At 52.2% G+C, this 23,902-nt stretch overlaps 8 protein-coding genes across 8 annotated transcripts; 4 read left to right on the forward strand and 4 right to left on the reverse strand.

Moving 5' to 3' along the window:
- Nucleotides 1-337: 337 nt before the first annotated feature.
- On the reverse strand, nucleotides 338-1,690 carry BO97DRAFT_308983 (uncharacterized protein; the record flags this gene model as incomplete). The annotated part of the gene is made up of 1 exon (XM_025691191.1): nucleotides 338-1,690. A coding segment is annotated over one exon (1,353 nt), but the record flags the coding sequence as incomplete, so codon positions are not given.
- A 5,436-nt stretch (nucleotides 1,691-7,126) lies between these two features.
- BO97DRAFT_345544 (serine/threonine/tyrosine protein kinase MPS1) lies at nucleotides 7,127-9,487 on the forward strand (the record flags this gene model as incomplete). Its single annotated transcript, XM_025691772.1, has 1 exon — nucleotides 7,127-9,487. One exon carries the CDS (start codon nucleotides 7,127-7,129, stop codon nucleotides 9,485-9,487), a length of 2,361 nt encoding a protein of 786 aa, XP_025551475.1.
- A 938-nt stretch (nucleotides 9,488-10,425) lies between these two features.
- Nucleotides 10,426-11,909, reverse strand: BO97DRAFT_369120 (rRNA-processing protein NSA2). Its single transcript, XM_025692726.1, has 6 exons — nucleotides 11,871-11,909; nucleotides 11,792-11,802; nucleotides 11,188-11,730; nucleotides 10,890-11,040; nucleotides 10,773-10,831; nucleotides 10,426-10,710 (listed from the first exon to the last, which is right to left on the reverse strand). The coding sequence occupies exons 1-6, from the start codon at nucleotides 11,871-11,873 to the stop codon at nucleotides 10,692-10,694; spliced, it is 786 nt and encodes a 261-aa protein (XP_025551476.1). The 5' UTR covers nucleotides 11,874-11,909; the 3' UTR covers nucleotides 10,426-10,691.
- Nucleotides 11,910-12,048: 139 nt separating this feature from the next.
- BO97DRAFT_405659 (mitochondrial 54S ribosomal protein bL21m) lies at nucleotides 12,049-13,165 on the forward strand. Its single transcript, XM_025695237.1, has one exon. The coding sequence runs from the start codon at nucleotides 12,153-12,155 to the stop codon at nucleotides 12,834-12,836; it is 684 nt and encodes a 227-aa protein (XP_025551477.1). The 5' UTR covers nucleotides 12,049-12,152; the 3' UTR covers nucleotides 12,837-13,165.
- Nucleotides 13,145-15,412, forward strand: BO97DRAFT_65878 (GMC family oxidoreductase). Its single transcript, XM_025700970.1, has one exon. It carries the CDS (start codon nucleotides 13,452-13,454, stop codon nucleotides 15,318-15,320), a length of 1,869 nt encoding a protein of 622 aa, XP_025551478.1. The 5' UTR covers nucleotides 13,145-13,451; the 3' UTR covers nucleotides 15,321-15,412.
- Nucleotides 15,413-15,456: 44 nt separating this feature from the next.
- BO97DRAFT_345206 (DUF1338 domain protein) lies at nucleotides 15,457-16,950 on the reverse strand (the record flags this gene model as incomplete). The annotated part of the gene is made up of 1 exon (XM_025691768.1): nucleotides 15,457-16,950. One exon carries the CDS (start codon nucleotides 16,948-16,950, stop codon nucleotides 15,457-15,459), a length of 1,494 nt encoding a protein of 497 aa, XP_025551479.1.
- A 1,003-nt stretch (nucleotides 16,951-17,953) lies between these two features.
- On the reverse strand, nucleotides 17,954-19,104 carry BO97DRAFT_424847 (aromatic compound dioxygenase; the record flags this gene model as incomplete). The annotated part of the gene is made up of 4 exons (XM_025697012.1): nucleotides 17,954-18,229; nucleotides 18,279-18,286; nucleotides 18,378-18,759; nucleotides 18,814-19,104. The coding sequence occupies 4 exons, from the start codon at nucleotides 19,102-19,104 to the stop codon at nucleotides 17,954-17,956; spliced, it is 957 nt and encodes a 318-aa protein (XP_025551480.1).
- Nucleotides 19,105-20,330: 1,226 nt separating this feature from the next.
- Nucleotides 20,331-23,653, forward strand: BO97DRAFT_369129 (Zn(II)2Cys6 transcription factor). The gene is made up of 12 exons (XM_025692727.1): nucleotides 20,331-20,514; nucleotides 20,607-20,640; nucleotides 20,710-20,800; nucleotides 20,856-21,040; nucleotides 21,102-21,560; nucleotides 21,621-22,066; nucleotides 22,132-22,277; nucleotides 22,327-22,347; nucleotides 22,395-22,473; nucleotides 22,527-22,800; nucleotides 22,860-23,028; nucleotides 23,090-23,653. The coding sequence occupies exons 1-12, from the start codon at nucleotides 20,404-20,406 to the stop codon at nucleotides 23,592-23,594; spliced, it is 2,520 nt and encodes an 839-aa protein (XP_025551481.1). The 5' UTR covers nucleotides 20,331-20,403; the 3' UTR covers nucleotides 23,595-23,653.
- Nucleotides 23,654-23,902: the final 249 nt, after the last annotated feature.

Here is a 23,902-nt window from a genome sequence, read left to right on the forward strand (position 1 = left end):
GGCCAGAGCCGCCAATGGAGCCGGAGCCGGAGCCGGAGCCGGAACCAGAACCGTGGCCAGAAACAGAGCCGGAGGCAGAAGCAGAGCCAGAGCCGCCGATAGTACCAGAGCCGGAGCCGTGGCCAGAGACAGAGCCGGAGGCAGAAGCAGAGCCAGAGCCATGACCCGAGCCGGAGCCGGAGCCGTGGCCACCTGTAACATCGGTAGGGCTGACACCGCTAGGGCCGGTGCCAGAAGGAGAGGGAGAGCTAGAGCCACCGACGGGGGAAGCGCCGGTAGGGGTGGCGGGGGCGGTGGAGGCAGCAGCAGGGACAGTGGAGGGGCTTGAAATGAGCTTCGTGGTCGAGGAGCCAGGAGTAATGGTGGGGGCACCGGGAATGCTGCAGCCGGTGAGCCATTCAATGAACAGAAGTTGGAAGTGGCTGCTAATATCAATGTCAACAGCACCACCAATGACGGCGGCCAATTCGGCCCGGGCGTCAAGGGAAAGGTAGACGAAGCTCTCGCCGGAGAGAAGGAGAGTGAGGACACCACGAAGGCTGGATCCGAGGGAGACCTCGACGGTGCCGCTGAGGAAAGCCTCAAGCTCGGTGATGATGCTGGAGGAAATGCCGACGCTGACCTCAGTAACAGAGAAAGAAAGCCAGAGGTAGAGAGCGGCCTTCAGTTCGGCTCCCAGGCTGCAGCTGGAGCCGGACAACCAAACGGCCAAGGCGGCACGGGCATCGGCGGAAACGGAAGTGGCGAGCTTGCCGGCAATACAGGCCTCCAGGACAACCTGAACATCGGCTTCGATGTCAACAGAAACACTGGACTCGAGGTAGGCAGAGAGGTAAGTCTGCGCAGTTGCGGTAAGTGCACCCTCGGCCTCGATCCAGGCGCTGATGGCGGCACCAACGGAAACAGCGGTAATACCGCCAGTGGGGATGGAGCCGACGGCAACGACACCAGTCTCAATCTTGCCCTCCAACCAAGCAAGGACTGCAACCTTGAGAGAGGCGCTCAGGGAGCAAGAGGAGCCGTTCAGCCAGACCTTCAGGGCGGCAGCGAGATCAGCAGAGAGATCAGCGTGGACACCACCGCCAGCGCAAAGGGCGAGACCAGCGCGGAGGTGGGCATCCAGAGCAAGACCGAGTTCGCCGGCGATGAATGCCGAAAGGGAAGACTGGAAGGAAGAGCTCAGAACCACGCCGGCCTCGAGTGTGGCGCTGGCATCGAAGATACCATCAATGGTCACGTAGAGGTTACCCGCGGCAGCCGTCTTAGCGCAAGTGGGGACGAACAGGGACAGTCCGGCGCAGACTTCGGTCGACAGAGTTGCTTCAGCTTCACCCTCACACCAGGCGAGGAGATGAGTCTTGAGGGAGGCCTCGAATCCTGCATGAGCACGGATCCAGGCGGCCAATTCGGCACGAATGTCAGCATCGATCGCACCAGCCTTGCAACCCAAGGCACCTCCGTTCAGGGCCGCGGCGGCCCGAGCACTGATACCAGCAAGGACCGATACTGAGGTCTTGCTTCCAATGCCGAGGATTTCTTCAAGGATGATCTTCAGGTCATGGCCGAATTCGCCCAAAATCTCAGCGCCGAGGCCGAAGTGGCGAGGATCCAAGTCCTTGGTGTCCTTGGTGGGAAGGGCGAGAACATAGTTCGCCAGACCGGCGAGTAGAAGGAGCTTGCTGGAATGCATGATGCCAAGAGAGCGAAAAAGGTATCAGGAAAAGGTCGATAAAGTATTAGCGAATGTCGATCACGAGTCAATCGGGATGGAACGGTATAGAACAGTTTATAAAAAAAGGAAAGAGAAAAACCGAATACGGCTGGCACTAGGGCAGCCTGGTTGGGTTAACGACAGACAGGTGTAAATGATAGACAGGAAAACAAAAATGAAAGACAGAACCCCAAACGACAAGCGAAAGGAAGTGACTGATGAAGGGCTTGATATCCGTTCGAATGAGGTGATCACCATCGAGGTATATATACCCCTGAGGACGGGGGATACTTTCCCGTGCCTGCTGGGCCGGGGCGATGGAAACCTGCACAACCCCCAGTCTGGAACCCACGAATGGAGCAGCGCAGCTTGCTGGACCATGTTGGACCATCTGTGATCGAGGGACCCGGATCTTCGAGACCAGGTTAGCCAAGTGGACCGGCCGGGTGCCAGTGGACACTAGAGAAGCGAACCAGACCCGACTACCGTTGAAAGTGGGCTCATCCGAAACAGACTAAACAAAAAGAAAATACTATTTCAGGCAACGGGGGCTTGCTAACTGAGAAAGCATTAGTCCTGACCTTGTGCGGGTCACAGAAGGCCCTTCCTGTCCGTGTTATTCTAGTAAAGCAGTGGTGGACGCTGTAAGCAGGGGGAGAAAAAGGCTAGGCTAGTAAGCCACGGGGTCCCAAGCCAGCCACCATTTTGGGGGTGGACGGAGGACAACGGAGAGATGGAGGAGACACCGTTGTCAGGGCAAAAGGACCTCCTCAAAGTACGCTAACGTCTGAAGATAGGGCACCGAGCAATAACGGTGAGCAATTTGGAATCTTTAGTACTAAGTAGCTCGTGGAATTTTCGGGACTTAGAGGGAGGGGAAATCGGGAAAAGGCGATGGATGGTTGACTATGACCATCAGTCGAAGTGTTGTCAGCATCACCGATCGACTGCTAGCACATCAGCATTGTCGGTGCGAGAAATCATCATCGGCACAGATTTGTGGGGAAATGAGCGGCCGACTGCCAACCACACGGGACGAACTATTGAGAGTCTGGAAGGTGTTGGACCATCGCAAGCCATGCATGCACGCATTAGCATTGCGATGGGCAATGACGACAGGGCGACACGCATAGACCGTATTAGGATAAAAGACAGGCTAGCAGGACATGGACATGGACACTCAGATAGTGGGAGGAGCGGAACCGGGGGGCAGGCTTGAATGGACGCGACCCATGGGCGATCATCTCAGCCGGTGTTTTGTCGCTGAGAATTTTAGCTCGGAAGCAGTTGAGTTTCCACGGAAAAGGGCAAAACATGAAACTCCCCAATCAAGCTCAATTCCTCCACTTTAGGGATTTGAAAAGTCAAGAGTTCGGACATAAGAATAGAGTCGCAAGAATCGGGAAGAAAGACCAGAGCAAAAAATGGGAGGAGTGGGAGGGGATCGGATGAATCAGCAATCATCGCCCCATCAACACGACTTTGTGACAGATGCAAAGTTGACTGGTCAGACTTTCTTTCCGGACAGGTGCAGCAACGCACTTCCGACATAGGAAAACAAAGAAAAAAAAAGGAATTGGAAAAATAAAAGTGAAAATCAAAAGGAAACTAGACCAGCAAGCAAACACACGTACCGAGGCAGCCATTGAATATTTGACAGCATGAGTTGGTGGCAAGGGCAATAGCCAATGGCATCGGCAGCAACGAACCCAAACAAACACAAGCATAGATCTTATCTTGACCGTACTTCCATGCTCTGGATTAAAAGCCCAGGGCATAATATTGAGTAATGCATGGTCGGTGTCAATAAGGGTCTTCTTCAGTGCTCACCCCAAATATAGTACCTCAATTTCCCTCAGGTTGGCGGAAGGACTGCTGCTACCACTTCAGAAGTTGGAACTAGCCGGCTGTGGCTCTCCGGCTTAGAGGGGTATAGAGAAGACCAGGCGGTCGTGTCTGTAGAGGAGATGTCCGTACTGGTCCTAGTACGAGCTGCCCCATAGCAGCAGAATAGGGGATTCCGATGAAACCATGACGCTTGGGCAAATTTTGCATAGTCAACCAAAATGGTTTAATGTGGACGCATCGGAGGGTGCAGACTTAGCGTGTTAGTTGATGCTTTAGCGTCGGGTTACTAGTCAGGGACAGAAAGCTGAGGATGCATAGTCAAACTAAGGCCGCCCTTAGCGTGCTTGTCCAAACACAAGCTTGGGGTCAGCACAAGAGCAGAGGATATAATCAAACAATTCCATCCATCACCGGTCATGCATCTGCGGTGAGACCTGAGCTGTAGACACAGCAGTCTAGATTTTCGTTGATCAATATGACGCAGTCGATGCTGACCAGGAAGCAGGGGGGTAATCGTTGCCTGAAGAGGCGTTCCTGACCCAAAGTGCTTATACCCTTGGTACGTTCTTTGGGAGACTCCAGTCCCCACACCGACTTCGTCCCCCCAATGGCCTGAGCTGCCGGCTGCCCGCTTTATCCGATCCCTAGTTGAAGCACAAGTCCGGAGGAGAAACAGGATAGATTTCCCCTCTCTCCTCCCTCCCCACCTTCCCCTGCGACTACCACAGCCAGAGGGTCAAGGCGTATCTGGAATTTAGAAGCCATTGTGCAAGCTCTGTAACAAATAGTGGAAGTTTGATTACTCGCAACTCGTTGGGCTGTGTGGTGCCATGCGAACTCTAATAGGGGCCGGAAGAGTCAGGTGTTTGTTGCAACGTTGAAGTGTAGGTTTTAAGACCTTAAAGGTTAACCCGGTTTTGGGCGAACCTCGGAGGTTTACCTGATTTGACTCATTATTGACTGACCAGACCAGGTCCGACCGGGTTACCCCTGGAGAACAAACCTGCAACTGAAAATTGAGCCAATCTAGAACAGAATAGGCGACTGGAGCTGAAGACACGATGGTACACTGTATCGGTAGCTAATAGTCGGAGTAGTTTGGACGAGACTATTGTGGAAGTGGACGTGGTTGTGGTTGTGGTTGTGGTTGTGGGCATATTCGTGAACACGGAGAGATTCCGATGGGAAAACAAGCAGGCAATATCAGGTGAGGTCAGGTGGCCGGCCAGAAACCGATTGACTTTATTTGCTGCTTTCTTCTTCCCTCTTCAATTTTCATTCTTCTCCTACTCCGAGAGAGCCACCTTCACGTCGCCATGTTTCAAGCTGGTACTAGTCTAGTCTCACTGTACCACTGTCTCTGCCTGTTATTCTTAGCCTTGCCAACCCCCACGGTTCATCGATTTTTCTCAAACGGCCGATCTCAGACTAGTATCTGCCCTGACAGTCCCAAAATCTAAATCAAACGCCTATATCAGTAGCCACAAGTCATTCGTGACGATGTGTTGCCGTCCACATAGGGGGTGCAGTCAGCGCATGTTAGGTTCATGCTGCTACGGTTACTCGCCAGCATGATGCATACTCCATTAAGCACCATTCGATTCCCTGATACTGTCTATCTATACTGATGGACGTTCTCGCAGTCTTGATGTTGCTTCAGCAGATCAGCAGAGGGTGGGTCTCCATTCCGAGATTTGACCGGATCGAAATCGCAGAACAAGCGTAGGGCATGTGTGCGATGGTGGGTATTCTATCCACTCCAGCGATCCAACCCGGTGCATCGTTGGGGCATCGTTATCTGCTCAGTATCTGCACTAAGTCTGAGGTCGACAGCTCGCACGTCACATTCTGACGATCGGTGCTTGAAGGTGTGCCACAGGTGGGTTAGGTGCTGAAGATTCAGTGGCTTCTTTTCACCCGGACAAGAAGCTATGACCATCGATTCTTCCAGTGGCGATCAGGATGTCGTGCCTCAGAAGGACGCTGTTCAGGCAGGTCGTTCGATCTGAACTTGCTAAAGCTATCACGAAAGAAGATTTGAGCGGTGGCCTCCATGAAACGCGTTGGGCTGACATTGACAACCTGGCGAGTCAGGTGTTCTGTGGAGGTCCCCTTTGATTGACAGGTGAAACAAGGAGAATTAAACCAGCTGACATCCAGCGGAGGGGTGAACCTACATATCTCACACAGTATCTGACTTGTTGCGGTTTTGACAAGCATGTACATTCTCGATGTCCAGTATTTCCTTATGCGGCCATTCTCAGCCAAGAGAGGGAACCCGAGATGCTACACTGACGAACCCACAAACTTATTTAATTCAGAAGACGACAATAAACCCACTGATTTGATATAGCCCGATCGTAATATTGTATATCTGCCGTAAGTGTTTTGTCCATACGTTGACTATGATGCAGAGCGGAGGATAACTCTGCTCCGGACCGCCCTTATATTGAGTGTCCGAGATCTGTGTGTCGAAAATGGTATATACTTGCTGACCGAGAATTGAGGTAATGAAAACAAGCTACTGATCTTGCCTCATCCAACTTGATGGCTGAAGCATACTTAAAGTAATTGATATGATGGCATTGCTATCCGCATTGTCGGCGCCGAATGGCTCTTGATGGCCTAAATTAAGGACAAATTCGTGAAATAGACCGATATAGATATTTTACTCAGTTTATATTTTAAATTCTGTCGGTTGTTCAATTTTAATGTCAGCCTGGTTGAAGGTAATCATACTCTTGGTGAAGTTGTATTATCGTGCCAGATGCAGTGCCTTCTCCATGGAAATATATTCTTTACTGCGGGTTTCATATCATCTTGGCCAGGATCATACCGCTGTTAACCACTGAGCATTGGCAAGGAGTCATTAACATATCTGTGCATACTAAATAGATAAGCACATAAGCACCTTAAATTGCCCTGCCTGCTAAATTGCATCCTTCTCTATTCTTGATATATGACGATGGTTCGTGCAGCAATGCCAGCGCATGGATGGAGGTGCTGATTAGCGGACATTTATTGAACCGTGCGTTACAGTCGCCCCCAACCATCGCCAAACGCCACAGTGTAAGATGCAGGTCCCATGTATTTCGTATTATACTTACATTAGAATCATTTTATACTGATGCTACTTTCAAGTTACTACAAGTGTGTGGTAATTTGTTCCCCGTAGTTCGAAGCAAGGAGTTACGAGAGTGGGAGTACTCCGTACAGCGGCAGCTCCTCGTTGTTTTGGTCAAGGTCATTGCCCGGGGCAACGGGTAAACTTCACGTGACCATCCACTTCCCAGCCTCGCGCATTACGGCGCAAGTTCAATGTTTCGATGTTTCGAAGCCAAAACGACCACAACACAAACCCGCCCGCAGCGCCCCCCACGACTTCGACATACTGACCCCTCACAGCAGCTGCTTTTTTTTGTGCTTCTGGGAGGAGCCTAGGCCCGGACACTCTTTGGTGGACATGTCTATGCGGCATTGCCCCCAATTGTCATGATGGCCTCTCCCTATTCCTCCTCAACAGCAGCTTACAACACACGGCTGCATCGCCAGCCTTCGTCCCGACAAATGTCCCGCGCCGCGTCTCGCTCAGGGTCCAGGCGGACCTCACCAGAAATCCGCAATTCGCTTTCATATCGGAGCAACAGTCTATCTGCCGGGCAATACACCGCCGGCGATAGTTCAGATGACGAAGTCCCTGAACCCAAGTTTAGCGCGTCGGTCAAGGCCTTACTGGATGAGGATGGACTCGACCTGTCGCCCCGTCTACGCAACAAGAACCTGGGCTCGGCGGGATCAAGCCAGGAAAGGCGATCGCGGACCACATCGCCCCTTGACCAGTCCAATGGCAGTCCCGCGCCCCGTGTGGTTCGAATCGCATCTTCGCTCAGCCGGAGAGAAAGCTCGCCGTTAGCCAATACCGAGATTGCAGAACCCGAGGAACGAAACGACGTGAAGAATGACTTCATCACGCCAGCACCACGCACACGGAGTGTTCGCATCAATGCTTCGCGCAGTAATACCCGGTCGCCCGCATCCCTATCGCCGTCCCAGAGACGGTCGGCTGAAAGGAGTTACATCGACGAGCATGAGCATGGAAGCGCGACACGCTCAGGGGAGAAAAGCTACGACGACGAGTATGCTCCGCGACTTGGCACTGCATCCGTGCTCCGCACTCGCAACATTGAAGACATGGGCATGCACAGCTCATTGCGCGTCAAACGTGTCGGGCGACTGACCGGTACTTTCTTGAATGGACCTGCGCGGAGGGGTGTATTACGGCGACAAAGCGAAGAAAACGAGATCCGAGAGACTGATTATGATCTAAATAACGATAACGAGCACTACCACTACAAGAATACAGCGAAGTCTTCATCGCCCAAAGTCTCGTGGGCCGACCCGAGCCCGCCGCAGAGAACTGAAGAACACCGAGACCGAAACCGAGACCGGGATGCGATGGGCGATGGCTTGTTTTCCAGATCCTCTTCTCCGAAGTCATATGGATCGCACTCCAAATCTACCCCGGGCTCTTCGTCGGAAATGTCATCGAAGCCATCCAGCGCCAAGGACCAGCCGGTATTCAAAGTACCTCCCCCGCCAACGTTACCTTCAAATCGTGACCAGGAGAACGAGCCACCACCGACTTTCAAGCGAGCCAAACCGCAAGGCTTCAACCTACTTGATAAGCCCGTGGTTTATGAGGAAGAGAAGAAGGAAAAGGAGAAGGAAACCCCCGCAGACAGGAAGATCCTCGCCATACGAAGCAACAACACCCCTCATCGGCCAGCTCCGCCTCCTCCAAAGATGTCTGTCCTCGAAACTGCCACGGCTACTGGCGGCGCCGCTACAGCATCTCATTCTCGCAAGAAGCGCAACCAAGTTTCGGTCAATCACAAGCCTTTTACTCGGCTTGACTGCATTGGCCGCGGAGGAAGCTCGCGTGTTTATCGTGTGATGGCCGAGAACTACAAGATCTTCGCCTTGAAGAGAGTTAACCTCGAAGATGTCGATCCTGTGACATTGGCCGGTTACAAGGGTGAAATTGATCTGCTCAAGAAGCTTGAGAACCTGGACCGTGTTGTGCGTCTTTTTGACTGGGAGTTGAATTCGGACAAGCACACCCTGAGCGTTCTTATGGAGATTGGTGAATCCGACCTCGAAAAAGTGCTTACCTACCGACTGAATGCGGAAGATGCAAGATTCGATATCAACTTCACTCGCTACTACTGGAAAGAGATGCTAGAATGTGTCCAAGCAGTCCACGACTACAATGTCGTTCACTCCGATCTCAAGCCGGCCAACTTTCTGCTTGTCCAGGGCCGATTGAAGCTCATCGACTTCGGTATTGCTAATGCAATTCAAGACAACACGGTCAACGTGCACCGCGAACAGCAAGTGGGGACGCCCAACTACATGTCCCCCGAGGCTCTGATCGACTCCAACGCCTCCCTCGGCTTGCCGGCAAGCGTGGGGAAGATGATGAAATTGGGCAAGCCCAGCGATGTCTGGAGTCTGGGATGCATTCTTTATAAGATGGTCTACGGCCAGCCGCCGTTTGCGAAGATCGCCAAATACTACGAACGAATCCTGGCCATCCCCAACCCCAACGTGAAGATCGACTTTCCCGCCTTCGCCGTTGGCGGCGTCCCCGTACCGCCAGGTCTGGTTCGCACCTTGAAGCGGTGTCTCCAGAGAGACCAGACCCTCCGTCCGACCGTCGAAGAACTCCTCAGCCAGCGCGATCCCTTCCTGTACCCCGACGCGCAGCTCGAGTCAGCAGTCCCCGTGACGCAAGATATGCTCAATCGCATCCTGGTCAACGTGGTCAACCACTGCCGTGTCCGCGGCATTCCCAAGGACGAAGAACTCGCCGCCTGGCCGGCCGGTTTCTTCGCCAAGATCAAATCAGCCCTCGAAGAGGGCCCATGACTCTGACCGGCGTGATCCTGTCATGCGCTTTGCGTCTGCATACCTACCAACCTACCTACATAATTTCCCATATTCTGATTCAACGCCCCCCCCTGTTGGTACATTACCAACACCTTGATATCCCAAATACTCCCGGCGCTGGCCTAGTCTCCCACCACCACTACCACCACCATCCCACATAAGGTGAAACAGGATATAACTCCCCTTTTGTGTATGCCATAATCCCCTACATTCTCATCTTCCCTTCTTGTCCCATTCTTGGACCCACCACTTTTTTTCCTCATTTCTTCTTTTTCTTTTTATATTCACCTTCATCCTTACCACATATTTTGGATACCACCAACAACCCCGAAAACCAAGCCGGGGCGTGATCCATCTTCTCATCCACCTTTCTTGTGTGTCTCGCGCTTCAGCCAGGTTTTTGATCAACTTACAATCCGTGTGGAATGTATTTATCTATTGATTGAGTGATTGCATTATTGGGAACGCTGGAGCAATCATCCAGCCAGCAAAGAGCATGGTGTATCTGGAGTTTTTGGCAGTGTTCTGTCTGGAGCTTTCTTTGTCTATTTTGCTTGCACTTTTGATAATCTGGAATAGTATGGTTCATTTATATGATATGAGCTCAAGAGACTTTTTTTTTTTTCGGAAAAGAAAATCCTGCTTCACTTCGGTGGTGCTCTGATTCAGTGTGGGTTTATTGTCCGGTGGGGACGGTTGTTGTTTCTCTTGGTAGGATTGTTCTTGAGGGAAATAGCTCTGATGGACATGGGGTTATTTGCATAGATATGGGTACATTAGGACGGTGTAGATGGACTCCGGATGATTAAGTCAGTCTTTTCAGACATACGTAAACGAGTCACGGTTCGAGAGGGCCTAAGTAGCCATTAATACCGGATATAGCAGCAAAAGACACAAGAATCAAATGATCAGGTAGAGTGAGTTATCAATTCAATTGGAGGTCTTGGATCTAGCTACTATGGTCGAGAGCGATTCGATAACGGGAATCTCTTTTAGAAAAGTCAAAGGAACGAGCACACTTTGCGCGCCACTAACGCCACACCAATGAGGAAAATATATCCACTGAGGAAATACAACGAAGAGAACGAGCACAACCAACGCAAGAGGGCCGAGTTATAGGAGAACGGATTGATAGAAAGAGCCGTTTGTCATGATCGTTGACAGGGAAGCGGGTGTTTTGGGTTTAGTTAAGGAGAACAGCGCTAACAGAAAAGGTTAGCATGTGAACTTCAGAGGCGTAGTAAGATGACCGATTGAGACTTACTTGACGGTGCCGTCGAGATCGGGGTTGTTGGTCACCTGGCAATACTTTCCCCAAACAACCTGGATGATTGTGAGCTTTCCTCCATATGCAGAAATATCCGGAGATATTGTATCGTACCTTTCCTGACGTGGTGACAAGTCCCAGCTCGGAGACGTTGACTTCGAGCACGGTACCCTTGGTCAGAACACCCAGTTGGGTGTAGAGGGGGTTCTGAGGGTTCTTTTTAACGGAGAGGATAGGAAGCTGAACGGTGACACCCAATTCGGGGCTAAGAGCGGGGATTTAGCGTCAGTCATGATCAGAACAAGCTTGTGACAGGCACCAGGGACACTCGAATGAAGATCCGCAAAACCAAAACAAAAACATATTCCAGATTGATAGTTGATGGAGGGGCAGGATTTCAGAAAGTACGTACTGCGTAACGTTGGCCTTCTTATAACGGAGACCCATCGGGCGAATGAAGCGTTCGTACTTGACGGGTCTGCGGGTGAAATCGTTGCCGACGAACGTGGGCTTGGTGATCATGCGCTTCCACGACTTCTTGTGTGTCTTCTTTCCGGTGTTGACGACCTTGAACATCTCCTCCTCACTGATACCCTTAACCTTGGGCAAGGGCACAGCGAACTTGGCGGCCTTCTCATTCCGCTTGTCCTTGATAGCGCTGGAAAGGGCCTTGGCGTTGGTAGCCTGAGAACGGTCGAGCAGGTACTGGGGCAGAGGAGTCTTGGAAGGCTCTTCGGGGGCGGAAGACTTGACGTTCTTCTCCTCCTGGGCCTTGATGCGCTTCCGCATCTGAATCTTCTCCTTGTGGCGCTGCTGCTGGTACAGCTTGGCCCTCAGACCGCGCAGGTTCTGGGCATCCTTGGACTGCTTGTGTCCCTCACGGGCCTGCTTCTTGCGGGCGCGCTCATCGTGATCGAGGCGCTTACCGTGCTGCTTCGTCCAGCGCTCGATATACCTGTGACATGGTCAATTTTTGCTTCCTCGGTCATGCAATTGCTCGGAAAGGTGCGACGAACTCGTTCTGAGGCTGTTGATTGTAAAATCAAGAGTTAGCAAGTATTCCAGTCAGAATAATAGAGCTATTCCGTAACATACCATAATGAAAGAGCGTGTAGAATGGCAAAATCAACAGAGTGGGGGAGATGATAACGATCAAGAAGAAAGATGATTTCAAAAAAGTTCGAGGCTTGGCGCGCGGCAACCCCGATAAGTCACGTGTCATAACTTTATCGTCCCGTCCGGAATTTCATTCTTCGTACCCCCGGAGGCCATTGAATATTTGTTGATTGACTGCGTCCACCACCAGCCAGCAGGGTTCGAACTTGCCTCACCACCACTGAGCAAGCCCGTAAAACCTCCTTGCCGATTCAACCTATCATGTTCTCGCGCACTGCCCTCGCCCGGGCTTTCGCCCTCCCCGTCGAGCAATGCGCCCACTTCTCCGTCGCCCGGGCCTGTCTTCACAGCGCAGCAACAGCCTCGACGACCACGACGACACAACCACAGGCCCCATTGAGCGCCACTCCCCGGGTCCAAACCTCTGCGCCTTCTACAAAGCCCCCAGCCAGCGCACCCCTCGATCCCGCCAGCCTTAAGAAGCCCGTGGCCCCGACATTCACCAAACCACTCGAATTGAACCAATCCCTCCTCTCTCAGCTTCCCAACCTCACCTCTCAGCAGCCGCACTACATCATCTCGCACCTCCACGACAAGCCGTACCTTCTCACGCAGGGTGATCAGATTCGCCTGCCCTTCCTCATGCCTAATGTCAAGCCGGGCGACGTGCTCCGGTTCAACCGCGCGTCCGTGCTGGGCTCGCGCGAATTCTCGCTCAAGGGCGCCCCCTATGTCGATGAGCGGCTGTACGAATGTCGAGTGCGTGTCATGGGTGTCGACTCGGAACCCCTGCGTATCAAGGAGAAGACGAAGCGGAGACGGCGCCACGTGCAGCAGGTCCGGAGCAAGCACAAGTATACGTTGCTGCGGGTGATGGATGTGAAGATCAAGACGGCGGAGGAGTTGCTGCAGGAGGGAGCAGTGGTTGTTGATGAGACGGCTTGAAAGGTTGGAAAGTAATCATGGAACTGATAAAAGCCAAGGAGTGGACGGAGGAGAACATGATGCCAGGCATATATTGCGGGACGTCTCGGCTGGGCAGAGCTGGCTGGTCATGATGACCAGGACCTGCAATCACAGGCGATTTTATGTACAGATAGGAAGTGTGTCTGTTTCATGCACCGAGTGGTGCCTTTGTATTGTATCTCATAATTGGGTTTTCGAATGCTCATGTTTTTCTTTTTTTCTTTCATGAGGACCGAGAGAATGTGAGGCTATTGACCAGGCTCAGGAGGTTGAATGTCTCTCAGTTGTGACAACAATCGACAAGCGAGAACGGTGAGTGCTGATGGTCTGTGTTTTATCCTGCGGTGGTAGTATCTCCTCCCCGTTTGGGAATTGTTGTATCACGTTTGCTCTTGCCAATAAAGGCAATGAATCTCTCTCAAGTCAATCCTCCGATGCGGATTCACTGCCAAATATGCTTCTCTCATCTTGATCACACAGGTATCGTTCCATGTCCACATCGTTATCGCCTATGCCTTCATTGCCCTCGGAGCATCGTTAGCCTCTTAGTCTTCCCTATCCTTATTCCTCCAGACGATTCCATCCTGCTAATGCATGTACCTTTTCGCCATGCGTACCTCCACGCTTCTGTTGAGCCTCGCAGCTGCAGCCTGCGCTCATGAGGAACATGACCTCAACCTGTTCCACTATGGGCGACGAGGCCCTCTCCTCGGAACTTCATTTGGCATTCCCGGTGTGAACGCAACCTTTGACTATCTCGTCGTTGGAGGCGGAACGGCTGGCCTGACTATCGCGAGTCGACTTGCCCAGAGTGAGCGTTTCAGCGTTGCGGTCGTTGAAGCCGGTGAATTCTTCGAAATCAACAATGGCAACCGATCTGTCGTCCCCGCTTATACGACAAATGTTGCATGCCAGGATCCCTCCGAGTATCATCAGCCACTGAACGATTGGGGCTTCAAGACGCAGCCGCAGCAAGCCCTGACTGGTCGCGTCTTCCACTGTAGATACGGCAAGGGCCTCGGAGGCAATTCAGCTGAGAACTCTATGTTCTACATCCGCCCGACCAGAGACAGCATGCAAAAGTGGGCAGAGGATGTGGGTGACGAGAGCTACCTCTTCGACAACATGCTGCCATACCTCAAGAGATCCATTCGGTTCACTCCGCCAGATCCAGCCATCTGGGGCACACACACTAACCTACAAAATGAAGACGCTTTCGATACTCGTGGTCCTCTTGAAGTGTCAGCGGGGAATTGGGTCGATCCACTCGCTATTGCCATGCGCAAAGCGCTAATCGATGGACTTGGCTTCAATGAGACCGAGTTCAACAGTGGCAGCTTGATGGGCTCCGGGTTCCCAAGTCGAACAATCAACCCGAGAAATGCTCATCGTTCCTCGTCAGAGTCCAGCTTCCTGCAAGAGACTCTCGACCATGGAAGTAAGCTCACAATCTATAAGAGTACGCTCGCCCAGAAGATCCTGTTCAACGGTGGAGATAAGACTGCTACAGAAATCCGCGTCTCAACGGCCGGCACATTCGGCACATCGAACCTTGACTTTTTCCTCAGTGCTCGCCAGGAGATCATCGTGTCAGCAGGAGCTATACAGTCTCCGCAATTGCTTATGGTCTCCGGCGTTGGTGAATGTGAACAACTCTCTAGATTCGGGATCACTTGCATGAGCCACCTGCCAGGCGTTGGGAAGAACCTGCAAGACCATCCTCTTTTGACGACAACATGTCGCGTAAATGACTCCACAGTGCACTCTACAGTGAGTGACGTGCAAGTGCAGCAATACCTCAAGAACGCTGCAGGACCATTGACAGTTCCTGGTCATGGGTATTTAGGCTTTGAGAAGCTGCCGCAGCCATATCGATCACGGCTGTCCGAGGAATCCCTAATGGCTCTTTCAGATTTCCCCGAGGATTGGCCCGAGCTTGAATGGCTGAGCCCTGCCGTGAAACAAGACAACAAGATTAATTGGGGAGTTAACGCCACCTTGGGAGCAAAAATCCTGACAATGTTCTCCCGCGGGACGGTCTCCTTGGCCAGTCCGGACATGTCCACATCACCCATCATTGACCCGCAATGGTTCGCCGACCCTAGGGACATGAAACTCTCGCTCCAAACATTCCGACGGAGTCAGGAGATGTGGGCGCAGCTTGCTGATCTCGGAATGGTTGATCTGGACAATTGCTTTCCCGGATTTGAGGTGAGCACGGATGAACAGATTCGCGAATACCTACAACAGTATGCGTCGGCCTTCAATCATGTCTCATGCACGTGTAAAATGGGACAGAAGAACGATCCTATGGCCGTGGTTGACAGTGCCGCTCGAGTGTTTGGAGTGCAGCATCTGCGAGTAGTTGATGCCAGCAGTTTTCCTTTCCTGCCACCAGGCCATCCGCAGTCCATAATCTACGCATTGGCCGAGAAGATCGCGGATGAGATTTTGCAGGCATAGCTCTGGTGTGGCAGAATGTCGTTTGTCGTGGGTCTTGGACTGTGTATATAAGTCATTCTTAGAGGCATCAATTTAGACCATCGGGCGCAGCGTTCCATAAGCGTAGTCTATCTAGACGCCTAGAATAGTGCTGTGCTCAACTACACCCACTCTCAAGATCAATCTTCTCCAACCCCAACTCCCGACAACACCGCTCCAAACTCTCCGCCTGCACACACTCATACAACGCAAACTCATCCGCAATCGACCCGCCCAACATCCGCTGAAACCCATCCACATCCGGCCCCGCCTCCATAACTAACCTTCCTGACAGGCTCGTACTTCCCAGATTCGAACTGAAGATACCCCCGGCCGACAGCGGCAGAAAGTCCTCGTACTTAATGGGCTCATACTCCAGCACACCATCTTGCACAAGCTGCGCCAACCCCGCTTTCCCTTCTCCTCCTCCTGCCCCAAAACTCGCCGCTTTCGAGGCAACGCTATAGCAGAAATAAGCTAGCTTTTGCGACCATAACTCGCTCAACTCATCCGGGAATGACTGGAAGTGGTACACAAGGAGCTGCTCATACTGCGCCTCGTTAGCTGCGTCGTCATTTGCGAGCTGCAGCAGCTGCGCAGCATCAGCGTTCACGCGCGCCAGAATAGCGTCGTATAGCTCCCTGCCCTTAGGCGTGAGAGCAAAGCCCCGCTGCTCGACCTCGCCGAAGCGCGCGGTATGGGTGCCTTTTATGTAGTCGCTATGACTGTGGTTGTGGTTATGGTTATGGTTATTGTGGCGGAAGAAGACCGTCTCTTCTCGTGCTTTGAAGCTAGTTTGTCGGAGGAGGATCGAATACTGTCGGCGCGGGGGGCCCTCGATGCGCTCCTTGGCTGGGAGACCCGCTTCCCGCATTTTTGTCTGCACGGCGTCGATGTCGAGAGTGCGAGGCGTGAGGTGGTTGATGTGGCTGCTTGGGAAGGAGACGATGTCAGCGATGAGCGGGTGTTCTGCTTTCAGGGTCTCGTATTCGTCTAGCGTGACGGTTGCGTGCGAGTGCCAGCGGAAGGTCTCGAGGGCTTCGGTGATCAGGGCTTCGCCTTCTTTTTGGGTCAGGGCTGGGTGGTGCTGGCGCTGGCGGGTTTCGGCGCTTTGAAGGAGGGTGAGAAGTCGATCGGTGAAGATGGAGCGCTGCGAGAGGGCGCGCTCGGCGAGCGTGCGCGTGCGTGCTGTTAGTAGGTCCATTCTGAGGACCGTTGTGAAGACGCGGAATGGGTGCCGGGATAGGGCTTCTGGGCTCGTTGGTCGGAAGGCTGTTGCGTGCATTGGGAATCCCGCTGGCGTCAGATCGTAGTAGCCTACTGCGTGCATGCCCATTACGGCGAATAGGCGCCGGATCGTCGCCAGCTCTTGCGCTGTGCCGAGGCGGATTGCGCCGTGGCGCTCGACGCGGTGCCGCGCGGGGAGGATGGTGTCTGGGCTGGTTGTCGGGGTGCTATTGGGGTGTCGGGCGAGGAGGGTCTCGGTGTCGGTTTGGTGGACGAGCTGGACGAGGTCGCCGTAGAGTGGGACTTCGGCTCTGTACATCTCGGAGAGCGCGTGGCAGAACTTGGCCCGTAGGGTATCTTGCGTCCATTCTTGAGGCGTTGTCATGATTGAGTCGAAGCGATGTGGGATGTTTCTCAGAGGCGAGAGAATTGTAGTGTGTGCCTGGTGGTAGCCGAGGAGTGGTCGAAAGGATATTCGGTGTCGATACATGAATGATTATCACTTGCTTGTACACTAGGAAAGACAAGATAGACCGATCAATCTGAGTGGTCAAGCTGGAGGAGGAACGACGTACCAGGCAGTCTATATAAGACTGCTCATGCCTTTGATGTCCGACATCAGTTTCATATAAGGCTGGCCAAGCCCATTGCCTGCATATCCTTCTCCTCATGCACAACCATAATGGCAGGTCTCCCCGGGTGGTTCATCTCATACCTCGCTGCGTATAGCCGCCTTGTGCATGGAATCACGGGCTCAGCTGCTTTATCCGGCGGGAACTGATCGCAGTCCGATGCAAGCCTATGGACTCGTGGTTGGTAGACTCATCCATCGGATTCGTGCTTCGAGAGTCCCCCGTACCAAGCGGGGTGGCGTATTGATCTCGATTTGATTCGACTGGTTCTAAGACGAAGGTATATCCGGGGACTGTGATAGGCAGCCAGACCAATGGGAACACAAACACTTGAGGACTTCCGTCGGATGAATCGGGTGAATTTGCAGTGCAGTAACTGTGAGCAATTTCATAGTGCAGTGGAGAGGAGTGGAAATCGAGGGTGGTTGAGACCGGTCGAGCGAACATTCTCTAAAAGTGGTTCGACAACGAAGTACTTTGGTAAATGGAAGTAAAGATGTATTTCAAGACTTTCCGGATTAAATCGAGACGGAGATATTCGAACCATGGAGGCCTCGACTCCCAGGGAACTGGAGAGCATAGAATGCAGACATTGGTGATGGGTGACCATACCACTTACATTTACTGGGAGCAAGGCTACGTCACCCAGGATCCCAAGACTACAACTGAAGTATATAGAAGGCCAGGTGTCATTGCGCCACCAGTGCTGTACAATATGTACTCAACTTAAATTGATGTAGTCTGTGACTTTCTAATTCAATCCTCCGTCTTACGAGGAGGAGGAGGGCTCTTCTTGACCAGAACAAAGTCCTGTTCCAGAAGCCAAAATCCAGTTGACTCTTTGCCATCGATCGTCTTGACAATCGGCGTCACGGTGTGCTCCTTAGCCAACTCCAAGTCCTCGCACCACTTGTAGCCCACAATCAAGCTCTTCTTCACTCCAAACACAGTGTCGCTCTCCACAAAGTTGCTGTCTCGGGAGTACAGGGCGGTGATTAATTTGGTGTATTTAGGGTGCTCGATCATGAAATGCTATCGAAGATCAGTGTCTAGCCATAAATCTGAGTCCGGGGGATCAAACCATATGAGCTGGGCGGAATCAATGCCGCTTGAGCTTGCGCAACAACTCGCCGACTGGGCCTTCGTTGGAGATTGGATAGGCCACAGGCTTGACACAAACGAAGAGGTAATGGCCCTTCTCCCTTCTCATTGGAGAAGATCTTGCCACGGCAATTGGGGTCTGCGTTGCCGTCGTGCTCCAGATCGTACACTCCATTGCCGTCGGTTTCCCAGACGTCGATCAATGCCTTCGGCACGGTGTTGCCATCTGTATCCTTGATCCAACCGCGTACAATTGTGGGCTCGCCGGGGGTGCCCTCCGTGAAGATTGACTCTCCGTACTGGAATGAATGCGCCTCTTCGTCGTGAAAGGGACCCAGCACCGAGGATTCAGTGGCACCAGGCACAGCGGGGTACGAGATGGCATCGACTAGCGCGGAAATCCCCAGAATATCCGATAGAAGGACGAACTCGTGACGGACATCGGTGGAGATTTGACCGACCTAAAGTTACCCCCGTTGGTCTGAGTTTGGATTTGAGAACGATCGAACACTCACTTTGGTCAGGAATTCCCAAGCCTGCTCCCACTCATCAAATTGTAGGCCAACCTCCCGTACGTAGTCATGGGCCGCCTGAATCAACTTCAGGATCAGATATCTCAACCGCGGGTTGTCGCACATGGAGTTGATCTTCATCACATTCTCCGTGATGTTCTCAATGGTCAGGTCGAGCATTGGAGGGAGGTTCGCTGCAATTTTCTCTGGCGTCGATGCAGCCGCCCATTTGGCCCGGGTTCTTTCACTGAGCCCCTCGACCGCCGGAGCTCCGTTGGATTGTTGCTCAGACATTGTGAAGTTTGATGTTTGGTAAGAAGCCTATCAGCGATATTTGAGGACTAGACAGCCGCATAGACATGGTGAACTGTCTCTTATACTGCGTCCGCCTCCAACTCGCCTCGGTTAAGGTCGATCTGATTTCCGGAGCCAAAAGCACACACCTTCCCCACATCCGCACAATGCGGGGTACAGCTAGCGTTGAGATGCCAGGTATTCGCATCTTGAGTATGGTAGGCTGGTAGCTCAACAGATCCGTCGGAGCGGAAAGATAGTGCGGAGATGGGTGATGGTTCCGACGGAGCAAAGAAGCGTGGCGGAGGAAATGGACATCCGCAAACAGACCTGGCATTGACCGGCAGCAATGGAATTGTGCATTATATTCAATGACAATGCTGAAGCTTAATGATGGATGCCATCCTTGCGATGAGAGGAGGAGCGACCCCTGTTGCCCATATGGCGTTATTCCGTCAAAGTGTACTCAGTTTCGTCACGGAGCACAGACAACAATTCGTAACAATGTACTGTACCTGGGGCCAAAGCCGACAATGATGATGCTGGAAGAGCTTTCCGGCTTGTGGCCTCACGATCCATCTTTGTCTGAGTGAGCTGGTGAATCGCGTCACGCTGCAGCTTGAACCGATGTTCTTTTCCGCCGTTGATGTCAGGCGGAGAAAACCGAGCCAGCCATGACGTACCGATAGTGAAGCTGTCCAAACGATAAGCACCATGATTGGAACATCATTGAGCTTGTTTCGACTGCAGGACTGCGGACGGCCATCGAAATCTAGAATAGACCGGCATCATCTGCAGAACAACTTTGCCAATGTCATCATGCCTGTCGTCAGTGACTCGAAAGAACCAATTGATCACTGGGGATTTGTGAACGAGCAACGAAGAAACTCAAGCTTGGCAACGAAATAAGTTAGTTTAGGAACGAGTTTCGAAGTCGGCATATCCGCAGTCGCCATGGAAGGAGATTCCCAAGACCACTATGTCCGAGTGTTAAGGACGCATAAATGAAGTGACCCCGGACCCCACCAAAACCCCGGATTATCCATCAATTTGTCGGTCGTGCTCATCGGGAAATCCCGTGTGGTTTGCACGGCATCATCGGCTGAAGCGATCTGCGGTCGGTGGATTAGAACCGAAGAGCCAATCCTCTCTAGCGTATCTGGTGTGTGGAGTAGGTTAAGCCTGCTGAAGATTCCAATAACCTCATCAACAACACCCCGACCTCACCACAAGGCGCATTGGAACATAGGCCGTGGAAGAAATACAGGAGACTGCCTTGAGCGGGAGTTCGTCGTGGCCATGGATGATGGAGGGGGAAATGTGCCGGTGACGGCCAAGCTGCGGTCGTCGCGCCGACGTCCGCCGCGTGCTTCCCGTGCCTGCGAGACTTGTCGGGCTCGCAAGACCAAAGTAAGTCTTTACTTACTCCTCCATCAATACTTTCCTTCCCTTGGTTGTCTGCTTCCAATTGGACCCCTCCCGCTAACAATTGTGGACGACAGTGTGACCAGGCTCAGCCCTGTTCTTATTGTGCTTGTATGGAACCCACTCAAGCTCAGCAGCCCCTTGGTATGTGAGCGACATGTTTACTCATTCATCCTTCAGATCATTCGCTTGATTGTCTCTATAGAGCTGCAGGTCCAAACGAGACCGCATCTGCAGCGAAACGCCAAGCACAAATCCGCGAGGCTCAAAGGTACGCAATACCTCTTTTACGATCGCTGCAATTCACAGCTGAATCTTGGATCAAGACAGAAGACCAGACCCTCACCCTGGCCAGAGGTCGACCAGGGACGACGATATGATGGCTTTCAGCATGTGAACCCACCAGATCACTTTGCCAGAGGGATATCAAGCGGCCCTCGAGGGGTTGACGATATCAACACTAGCTCACCTAGTGTTTTCACTCCTAAGCGCGATGACGAAACAGTTATCGGTAAGTGAATCCTCAATTGATCAAGTCTGATTATCTAGCCTACTCACTCTTTGATGCTCAGCCGCTACCCCCGAGCTGGTGGGTGACTCCGCTTCGAGAGATGGATTGAGTGGTGTCAATATCCATACCAATGGCACAGAGTTCTACGGCAACTCCTCCAATCTAGCCTTCCTTGGTAACTTATACGCTCGAGCTCGGAATCAGGCAGAGAACAAGGGATTGGCTGCCTCTAATAATGAGCATACTTATACTCCGATTGAAGGTCCTATCACGAGTCTCGGCGCGCTGCAGACCGACAGAAATAGCTTCAACCAGGTGACTTCCAATTCTACAGCGGATAAACAGTCGGAGGGCGCGCAGCCTACAACTAACAAGACGCAACTATCAATCGTAAATCTGCTCTATAACCCGAAATACCCTCGCCATTCCCCTCGCCAGAGCAGTGGGCAAAGTGACAATGACAAAATTGAAAGCCCGAAGAATGTGACGAGCTCTCAGAACACGACCCATGGGTTTTCAGGTAAGTGGATGAGATCTCAAATCACTGAATCCAGTGCTCAGCGCTGAATAAGAGATTCAGACACAAGGCACGAGCATGAAATCCTACCCATCATTGAAAACATTCCAGGAGAATCTCAGATTGAGATTGAGAAAATGTTCATTAGCAGTTACTTCTGCAACAAGCATCATATACACCCTATGCTGTGTAAAAGCGCTTTTATGCAACGTTGCGAGCAAGAGGCCTTCATGACATCCCGACGAGCTGGTTTATACTGTGGATCCTCGAGATTTGCTGGGCTATACTTTGCCGTGGTTGCTCTGGGTGCGATTAACGCCAGTCCACATGAAACTGCCCTTCTTGACCATTACTGCAATTACGGTCCCGAACCAGAGAGAACCAACTCTATGAGCAGAAGACCCTCGGCTCTAGATTTTGCCGATTCCTACTTTGGCCGAGCTAAAAGAGCTCTAGGGGATTTGTTCGAAAGCTGCAGCTTGGAGGGAGTGCAGGCGCTTCTGCTATTGGTAAGTCTCCGTCACCCTGATCGATACACTATGCGCGTTGAGCTATGCTGACCCATGATGCTCAGAGTGTATTCTGTCAGAACGCTCTCCGACTGCATAGTTGTTTCATGTATAGTGGAATGGCCGTCCGAGCAGCTGTAGCCATCGGTCTGGCGTCAGGAATGACGTCTTTGTCCCCAGGCGTTCGCAAAGAAGGAATACGAACCTGGTGGTAAGAAGCTCACTGTATTTTTTTTAATGCGCCCTACTGACAAATGCAGGTGCATCTACTCCCATGAAATGTAAGTGATACTCCCCTTGAAATGACCAAGGCTGCTAAGAAGTGCAGTGAGATGTGCTGCTCCTCGGGTCGCTTAGACAGCATGAAAGACCTGCAGTATTATCAAGTCCCGCTGCCGAGTCTGAAGGTGAAGCATTAGACACAGCTCAGTGGAAGTGAATATTAATCGTGGTTCCATAGGCCACCCCCGGATATCTTTTTGACCCTGACGCTGAAGACAACCACGTGGCAATGATACCGGCAATGGTCGCCCTCGCACAAATCATGTCCGAGGCTTCACACCTTCTTTATCACTCGCCCAAGCGCTCCATGGGTGAACTATCACAGATTGCCATGGACCTGGACAACAGATTGCTGGCGTGGAAGTCCATCCTCCCTGATTTCCTAGATATCGATGCTGCATCGCTCAATGACACAGAATGGGCCTTCAAGCAGAAACTCGTTCTGAGACTGAGTACGTCCTACTTAACATTGTGCTACTTATTCTGTCTCCTGAGAAGCTAATGTGTCTAGGATACTACAACACACGCATTCTAATTCACCGGCCGTTCCTCGCCGCATCCACATTAAGTACCGAATTCCCAAACATCCTTCGGCACCTCCACACCTGCCTTGATGCCGCGAGAACCAGCATACAGATGCAGTACGAATCTTTCATACACAGAATCTACGTTCGTACCTGGTCAGTCCTTGCCCGCTGCTTCAATCTTCTCGCAGACTCACTGACCCACTTTCTCTTCAAGGTGGTACAACACCTCTTATGCCCTCTACGGCGCGATGATCCTCCTTCACCTTGTTCTCTCCGGCTACCCCAGCATCCGTGACGAGGACCTCCTGACCGACGTAGAGAAAAGTCTCGATATCTTTGAATCCATGAACAACATCGTGGTCGCCCGTCGCTGTGCCGAGATGATCCGCGAAGTCCTCGACGTTGCCCGAGCCTGTGTAGCTCGTCGTCGCACCCACCACACCTTACCATCATCAAAAATACCAGCGCCACCAATCGCTCCTTCTGCTTCACCTGCAACATTCAATCTGAGCAACCACATAGCACATCAAACGCCCGCGAACGCCACCAGCATGGGGCCTTCTAATGTAGACAACGACTTCTTTTTCTCTCTATTCAACCAGGATTCGCAGCCGGATACGCGCGCGGAGATTCTGGCGAATCTGGTGGACCCGACCATCCTCGAGGATTTTGCATTTGGGAATGGGGGGAGTGATTTTTCGTTTTTTCTGGGTTCTTGAGGTACTGCCAGTGGTCTGTTATCAAGATGTATAGACAGACCAACCGTCTGCGCGAAAACAATTGATCTTCTACCTTGTGCATACTCGTACAGACAGAACCATCAAGACCACTTAGAACAAAACCCCACAACGCAACTCCTAAGCTTAAATTATCCAGCTGAGACAGCCGTCCTAGAAACCCAGAACATGAATGAGTGCCAGAATGACACCCAGCCCGGTAATTTAGTTCAAGCTGGATGGCACAAGTCAAGGACTATGCCTGAGGTCTCCACCAGGTATCCATTCCGTAGCTCCATGCGGTAATGTCT

The sequence above is a fragment of the Aspergillus homomorphus genome, assembly GCF_003184865.1.
Source record: "Aspergillus homomorphus CBS 101889 unplaced genomic scaffold BO97scaffold_18, whole genome shotgun sequence".
Classification (NCBI taxonomy): domain Eukaryota; kingdom Fungi; phylum Ascomycota; class Eurotiomycetes; order Eurotiales; family Aspergillaceae; genus Aspergillus; species Aspergillus homomorphus.

Bases quoted from the DNA above. Each gene is read 5' to 3' on its own strand.
- BO97DRAFT_65878 (XM_025700970.1), top strand. From the start codon at position 13,452: ATGTACCTTTTCGCCATGCGTACCTCCACGCTTCTGTTGAGCCTCGCA.
- BO97DRAFT_369120 (XM_025692726.1), bottom strand. The intron at 11,041-11,187 runs GTACGTACTTTC...CCCCGCTCTTAG, and splicing joins AAGAAGGCCAACGTTACGCA to CCCCGAATTGGGTGTCACCG. The intron at 10,832-10,889 runs GTACGATACAAT...ACAATCATCCAG, and splicing joins TTGTCACCACGTCAGGAAAG to GTTGTTTGGGGAAAGTATTG.
- BO97DRAFT_405659 (XM_025695237.1), top strand. From the start codon at position 12,153: ATGTTCTCGCGCACTGCCCTCGCCCGGGCTTTCGCCCTCCCCGTCGAG.
- BO97DRAFT_369129 (XM_025692727.1), top strand. From the start codon at position 20,404: ATGGATGATGGAGGGGGAAATGTGCCGGTGACGGCCAAGCTGCGGTCG. The intron at 22,067-22,131 runs GTAAGTCTCCGT...CATGATGCTCAG, and splicing joins TGCAGGCGCTTCTGCTATTG to AGTGTATTCTGTCAGAACGC. The intron at 22,278-22,326 runs GTAAGAAGCTCA...TGACAAATGCAG, and splicing joins GAAGGAATACGAACCTGGTG to GTGCATCTACTCCCATGAAA.